The sequence below is a fragment of the Cucurbita maxima genome, unplaced genomic scaffold (assembly GCF_002738345.1).
Source record: "Cucurbita maxima cultivar Rimu unplaced genomic scaffold, Cmax_1.0 Cma_Scf00184, whole genome shotgun sequence".
In the NCBI taxonomy this organism is placed as follows: domain Eukaryota; kingdom Viridiplantae; phylum Streptophyta; class Magnoliopsida; order Cucurbitales; family Cucurbitaceae; genus Cucurbita; species Cucurbita maxima.
This window is the reverse complement of record NW_019272200.1, coordinates 63823-71743: the sequence shown is the minus strand read 5'-3', so window position 1 is coordinate 71743 and position 7921 is coordinate 63823. Positions and strand designations below refer to the sequence as shown.

Below are 7921 nucleotides of genomic sequence, written 5' to 3'. Positions count from 1 at the left end.
ATTGTCTAGTGGTTCAGGACATCTCTCTTTCAAGGAGGCAGCGGGGATTCGCCTTCGCCTGGGGGTAGGGTACTCTGAAAGGAAGTGGATCATGGATTATGAATAAGCTTGGAATGGATTCTTCCCAGGTCAATGCGAGAGCGGTTAATGGGGAGGGACTGTAAATGGCAATATGTCTACGCTGGTTTAAATCCAGCTCGGCCCACTAATTCGCGTATCCCACCATAAAATGATATGTTCCATTTGTCCTTCGCCAGAACTGCTGGATATGAAGGAAGGAATATTAACCCCTCCCTCTTTTTTGATTGATTGCCAGATAGATGGATTATCAATCAATTTGACAATAATGACTATGAATCCATGCTCCTCTTACTAAAGTAACTGTCTCCACGCATATCAATCTATTCCTCGCGTCTCTGTCTGGTAAAATATGCCAATTCGAATAAAAAATCTACATGAAAAGATTTGAAGGAAATGAAATCAACAACATGTACACTTGATTTCCCCAGGATTGTAGTTCAATCGGTCAGAGCCCTGTCAAGGCGGAAGCTGGGGGGCCCCGTCAGTTAGTCCCGATGGATCCAAATCCAATAAAAAATAATAGGGCAATTTCCATTTCTTCAACGAGTATTGATTGATGGGAGAAAGCCATATGTGCCATATGCGAATTACCGCAATTATTGGTAGCATCATATTCCCGATTCGAATGAATACAGTATTGGGTCTAGTTGATTGGCTCGATTTAGCTAATGGAATAGAGTACTATACGTTTCCGGGAAGCACATACACAAAATTCTTAGACGATACACAAAAAGAAAGGAGTGACGTCAACTATGATCTAACTTTTAGTCTGAAAGCAAGAAAGAAAAATATATACGTTCCGTTCAGGCTCCGATTTTGTGTAACCTCAATTAGTTAGTCAATTCAATTACTAAACTACTTGGAATTAGAAATAATCTATCTCATTCTAATCTCACACTGAACTTTTGATATATACGTCCCACTACTAATGAAAGGAAAGAACATATTAATACAAACAAGGATCCCCATCTATCTCTCTTAGTGAGGGAATTCATCATTTTAGAAAGTTTCCGTTTCGGATTTCATTCTTTTTTTTTAAGAAGATTTGATCAGTACACAAAAAGGGGTGACGTTCGAACCTACCTCCTTTTCCTTTTTAGAATTTCGCAGTGTGTGTTTGCTTGAGTTTGTTTATAAACTGAGGGTAAAGGTAGTCCGTCTGTCTGCTGAGACTGAATCAACTAATTGCATTGGACAAGAGGGCAGTAGATTATAGAAAAGAAAGAATGCAACAAATGAGAAAGAAAGAAATGACTGAGATGATCTTCCTATCAAAACTGAGATTATGGAAGTCTCTATTCTCGCATTTATTGCTACTGCCCTGTTCATTCTAGTTCCTACCGCCTTTTAATAGACGTAAAAAAAGTCAAAGTGCTGAATTTGAATTCATCTTGCCTTTCTATACGGATAAGTAAGATTTGGATTACCTTGTTGATCGAATATCTCAAGGCAAGAACATTGTTTGAGATTCGAATCACTCCACAAGCAAGATCGATCATGTCTAGCTTGAATGATTCTTGTTGATCAAATATCTCAAAGCAAGAACACTTGCTTGAGATTCGAATCACTCCACAACCAAGATTGATCATGTCGAGCTTGAATGATTCTACATGCAACCTAAACTACATAGAATTGCAAAGAAACTTAGTCATTGGCTAAAGAAGAGCACAAATGCTTCTTTTACTATATTTTCCAAGTCTCTTACAAATACAACATACATGGCTTTATATAGCCTCAAAATGAAACATTCATGCTTACTGGCCTTAATTAACCATTATGTAATTGTAACCTAAAGTAAATTAAAAGTCCTAAAAACTCTAAATTGTAACCCACCCAAAACTTATAACAATCAAACTTCACTCTTCTTCAAATGTGGCATGCATTGTAAATTGTAACCCACCCAAAACTTATAACAATCAAACTTCACTCTTCTTCAAATGTGGCATGCATTGAAACATCTTTTGATAATTTTGACAACCTTTTCTTCACATCGTCATTGAAGTATATTGTATTATTGATGTATGTTGATAAGATAAGAAACCACTACAAGGGAAGTAAGATTTGGATTACCTTGTTGATCGAATATCTCAAGGCAAGAACATTGTTTGAGATTCGAATCACTCCACAAGCAAGATCGATCATGTTTAGCTTGAATGATTCTTGTTGATCAAATATCTCAAGACAAGAACACTTGCTTGAGATTCAAATCACTCCACAAGTTAGATTGATCATGTCGAGCTTGAATGATTCTACATGCAACCTAAACTACATAGAATTGCAAAGAAACTTAGATTTGATCATGTCGAGCTTGGATAATGCAAAGAACTGTCTATGGATTTACTACACTTCATTTGCTTTCTATTCCTACTAATTTCCTTCTAATATTTTTTGTGAGTGAAGCATTTAGATTTGATCAAAACATTTCAAACGGAGGTGACGGAAAGAAGGTGATTTATGGATAATGCAAAGAACTGTTTATGGATTTAGTACACCTCATTTGCTTCATATTCCTACTAATTTTCTTCTAATATTTTTGTGAGTGAAGCATTTAGATTTGATCAAAACATTTCAAAAGGAGGTGACGGAAAGAAGGTGATTTATGGATAATGCAAAGAACTGTTTATGGATTTAGTACACTTCATTTGCTTCATATTCCTACTAATTTTCTTCTAATATTTTTGTAAGTGAAGCATTTAGATTTGATCAAAATATTTCAAAAGGAGGTGACGGAAAGAAGGTGATGATTTTTTCTGATCCGAGGACGAATCTTTCTGAAGAGGGGGAAGATGATAAGAATCAAAACATTTCAAAAGGAGGTGACAGAAAGAAGATGATTTTTTCTTATTCGAGGAAGAATCCTTCTGAAGAGGGGGAAGATGATAAGAATCACGGTGTGCCAAGAAGAAAAATGTCATAAAGATTCAAAAAAGAGATCAATTGATTTTAAGTCTGTTGCATTAACCACTCAAGCACATCAACATTCGTTAGAAAAACTATGTTTAATTTTATAAATTATGTAAAAGTCAAATGGACAATTTGACTTATTCTTTGTGGAGATTAAAGGGGATCGGGAATAAATCCCGTCCACAAACATATCGGGATTGAATCCCGGCCACAAACGTCTTTTGTCGAGAGACTATAAATACCCACAATATGTTATGTAAAAAAACAGATTCGTGGATGAATGTAATTCATATCTCAAATTGAGACGTTTCTCTTAGAAATTCGAGCATCATATTTTTCATTTCTAAGTTTCAAGCAATTCTTCTGGTAGAATTGCACCCGAGCCATTCAATCAAGCCTTGATCAAGTTAGATTGTGGAGTGACTCAATTTAGAACAAGGTTTCAAATCTTACTTCTAGATCTTCGATCGTAAGAGGTAATCTAATTCTAGCCTTATCTCTTGGTTGATCCAAATTTCGCATAAGGAGGTGTTAATTACTTTGATTCAAGGGTTCTTGCTAAAATAAAAGCTTGGATCGTTGGGCTGAGGATTAGGTTGCCTTATTACTAGAGGCTCGAGCATACGTTGCTTGGCGTTGGAAAGTGAGTAACGCACAATCGCAAGTTCGCTGCCATCAAAAGTGCAATTGTGAACGGGGCATGCCTCACCAGCCGAAATGCGCCATGTGTCCAACACCGATTCTGTTGCGCTCCTCCGTACGCCGGCCGACGCTTGGCGGCGTTCTTCTCTTCCTCCTGCGTTTTTTCCAAATTTCGAGAAACGTGAGTTTTTAGCGTTCTCAATCCATTTTCTTTCGATTTTTAAATCTTCCAATTCATAATCCGAATCGCTTCACGAATATTGTAGAACTCATATTCTATTTCTCCCATATATGCTTCTTATATTGTTTTGGTAATCACACGTCTTATTATTCGAGTTCGAATTTGTAGAAAAATACGAGTTCTTACCGAAAATAGTGTTTTCTTGAAACATCGATTCGAACGGAAATCTCGACCACTTTCACTCCAAAACTTACGAAAATCACACTCTTGAGGGTAAAAGTACAAGAATCACTCAAAAATGTCACTAGCACACCAAAATTTCGATAAACATCTTGATCTAGACATTCGCGGACTAATCTTAAGTTCTTAGACGTTTTTTACGAAATAGGGAGGTGTGATTCGTGAAAGCACCTTGCCTTGGACTACTGAAGGTTTAGGTTGAGGATTCTCAGATCTTCGGTGTCGATTTTTTATCAGATTCTTCTCCTCCAACCTCAAAACCCTAATCTCCTTTCTCAGATCTTCGACATCGATTCCATCATTGTGCCTAAATTTTGGAAATCGTAAAAGGTCTCTTGAATTATAGTAAATTTAATTATATTATTTCACCACTTAAATAAAAATAATTAATAATTAATGTCTAATTTTACCTTAAAATTTGTTACGGAAAATTACTAAAAAGAAATCAAAGAATATTGACTAAAGTAGAATATAGTTGTGCATATATTAATAAATGCTTTCCAAATTTTATGAATAAAACAAACTTAACGTCACCTCAAAAGTGTTACGAGGAAAGTAATAATAGTTATAAAATAACGTATTGTTTTCAGGCCCAAAAAATCTCAACCAGCTTTGGTGCAATCAGTGGGCTTAAACGACACGGTCATATTGTCAATATCATACCCAACCAAAAAATTTGCCATCATACTGTTCCCGATGAGTGCGTCCTTGTGGTCAACACCCATCGCGGTGAAGCAAAAGGACCCATCCGGCATCTTATTGAAAGTCTGAACCGTACTCAATCGCAGATCCACGCCGTCGTCGAAGTGCAAAGTCATCACCAAATCCCCCAAATTATCTTTGTAGCAAAGAGTATCATCGTCAATGGGCTTCGACGGGATATGCCGCCGAACTTCAGCAGCCAATCGTCCGTACAATTCTTTGGGGAGGAGAGTCGGCGGCGTGCCGGTATCGAGAACCGCATTCCCCTTGGCCGGAGGTCCCGACGTACTGTACGGAACGAGGGTTTTTCTGACGGAGATTCCCGTGAGGGTGAGAGAGTAAGATGTCTGGTCGGATGTTCGAACGAGTTGGGCTGTGATGACTCCGGGTCCTTTAACTTCAGAACCCGACCCGATAGAGAGGCTACTTGAGATTCTCGGGTCGGTGTTGTATGGCATCAGACAAAGGGAGAACTTTCTACCGCCGACCGATGGACCTATCTGTGAATATGAAGTTACATTAACTATAAGGTTTTTTACTTTATAGTTATTTAAATAAGATGCTAATAATGTTTTAAAAAATATTAATAATAATTGAAATTGATAATATATATATACTTGAGAAACGAAGGAAATCGCTCCTCTTCCAAATCCGATCAATCCCATTTCATTGGCATTAAACGTTCCACTATTATTATGTCCGCAACCAAACACCACCCCAGGAAACGGCGTCGTCGCTCCAGACCTCGAAGTTACAGCCATTTTTTCACTCGCCAATTCTCCCTGCGTAGATCCGCTTCCATACCCATAGCTGTACTTACACGTGTCGGTGCCGGAGCACGCCGCACCAGATCCCCTCAAATGGCACTGCGGCAACTTGCAAGAAAGGGTTCGAAAGGTTGACGATTTTGAAGGGTCGTAAATCGGATTCGTTTGCTGGTAACATTTCGCACATGGACGACACTGAGCCCAAAATAAATCGCTGCCAGTGTCGAGGATTGCATGCACCTCTGTCGGCGGCGTTCCGATGGCGATTTTCACTATAAATTCGCTGGTTTCCGGCCAAATTTGTGATTTGGCTGCCATCGGCGAAACGTTGCCGGGTGAGAGACGGCGGCGAATGAGTTCCAGCTTGAGACCACCGCCTTTGCCGGCGGTGGACTCGGCGATGGAAAGTAGTGTGAGAAGGAGAAATATAGTAGGCGCCATGGGATTGCATGGATTTTAAATTTCTTTGTTTTATTTATACGCGTGAGAGAGATAATGACGTGGAAATTGAAATTATTACGTAGAACTAGGAAAGGATGGTAGTGTTTTTGGTAAAGCTCACTGTTTTTTTAATATAAAAATAGAATGTTATTTAAGTATTTATTTAGTTATTTCTATTTACTCAGATCGTATTAAATTTTCATATTTCCAACCCTGTATTAAATTTAGTTTTAATCTAAATAAGGTAAAAAAATATATTTAAATATGAGTATATTTCTTATTTTATTTTAATAATCTATCTTTGAATTAAATAAAACCATGTAAACTTTTAAAATTAAGTAATTTTTTTTTAATTTTTTAAAAAAGCAGTATTTCGATTATTAAAAATAAAATCTTTTATTTAATTTAACTAATTAAATAAATTTAATGTATTTCTGGATGATTAATTAACCATTTATAATCACGTACATTTATTTATTTTGATTAACTAGAAATTAAAATTAGATCTAAATAATATAATATCTGAATATTTATAATTCTACTTTAATAATTATCTTGGAATAAATGAATTAAATAAAACCATAAAACTTTTAAATTTATCTTATATATGGTAATTTATTAATTAATTAAGGATTGTTATTATTAATTATAACTTTAATTCTAGAAAGGAAAATACTTTAATAAAGTGTCCAAAAAAAAAAAAACCTAAAATAAAATAACATAATGAGTATGAGTACGTTAATAGTCAAAGTTAGCAAGGTTGAGAAAAGTTTTAAAATTGTGGTAAATAATAATGAATGCTATAATTTTAATTTTTAAACAAAAACTCATATCAAACCACGTTTTAGAACACAAGGGTAACTTCAAAATTGTTAAAATCATTTGAAGTTCAAAATTATTTTAAGACATATTTTAATCATTCAAATAACCAATTATTATTTAACTTTACATTTCATAAAAATCGATTTTGAATATTTATAAGAATATCAATTTTGAATATTTATAATTATGTTATTGTCATGACCCAATTTTCGAGGCTTCAAAAAACCGAATCGTGACTAAAAAGACGAAATCGAAAACAAATAAAATTAAAAAGAAAATAAAATAAAAGATAAAAATCAGATAAAAATTAAAACAAGAAAAGGAACGGTATGAATATTTCATCAGTTTTATCGATGATTCTTCAAGGTATGGCTATATTTACCTAATGCATCACAAGTTCGAAGCTCTTGAAAAGTTCAGAGAGTATAAGACTGAGGTTCAGAATCGATGAGGAAAAACTAGGTCATCGAATGAAAAGAAGTTCATGGTTAGCTCAAGATTAAGATCGAGTTACCTAGGTCATCGAATGAAAAGAAAATCAGTCTCAATAGTAAATGACATTATAAAGTGAGAGTAATTTTCTTCATGGTCCGATCTTATGCAATACTCATTACATAGGACGCCCCCACTCACATGTCTCCGCATGTACAATTTAGTGATCACATTGTTTATGTCATATACAAAAGTGGGCCACATCCATAATGTCCCTAGGATAAGGTACTCAGCCATATCCCTGTACTATAGATCATTTTGACTATATACTTGAAATTGATCCACTCTTATGTCTCTACATATAGTTCAAGTAATCATACTATAGTCAGAGTGTTCTTAGTTTATTCGATTTAGATTAATAATCGTAAAATTCACTTTATTCAATAGCAATCTTTACTGAATAAACATCGATAATAACTTTATTGAAAATAGAATATGTTTTGTTCACAAACTATGAGATTTATGGCATAAAACCAAACAAGGGGCACATCAAAGAAGGACAAGGTATTCTTCTTTATAAACGGGTTACAACCGTGGGCCAAAAAAAAAAATACACGAGAAAAATATCCAAGACCTAGCTACCGCAATTGCCAGCGCCAAGAGACTCCTAGACTTTGGGAACGAAGCGGTTTACCAAAGAAGAACAACA

At 35.5% G+C, this 7921-nt stretch overlaps 1 protein-coding gene and 1 long non-coding RNA gene across 2 annotated transcripts; both read right to left on the bottom strand.

The window, feature by feature from the left end:
• Positions 1–435: 435 nt before the first annotated feature.
• Positions 436–1431, bottom strand: LOC111473896. Its single transcript, XR_002715797.1, has 3 exons — positions 1360–1431; positions 933–939; positions 436–451 (listed from the first exon to the last, which is right to left on the bottom strand). It is a non-coding gene; the product is annotated as an uncharacterized LOC111473896 (long non-coding RNA).
• A 3219-nt stretch (positions 1432–4650) lies between these two features.
• On the bottom strand, positions 4651–5958 carry LOC111473899 (aspartic proteinase CDR1-like). Its single transcript, XM_023119243.1, has 2 exons — positions 5368–5958; positions 4651–5250 (listed from the first exon to the last, which is right to left on the bottom strand). The coding sequence occupies exons 1-2, from the start codon at positions 5956–5958 to the stop codon at positions 4651–4653; spliced, it is 1191 nt and encodes a 396-aa protein (XP_022975011.1).
• Between the last annotated feature and the right edge of the window lie 1963 nt (positions 5959–7921).

Coding starts and splice junctions, on each gene's coding strand:
- LOC111473899 (XM_023119243.1), bottom strand. CDS start 5,958: ATGGCGCCTACTATATTTCTCCTTCTCACACTACTTTCCATCGCCGAG. Junction 5,251..5,367: donor CGATTTCCTTCGTTTCTCAA/GTATATATATAT, acceptor TCATATTCACAG/ATAGGTCCATCGGTCGGCGG.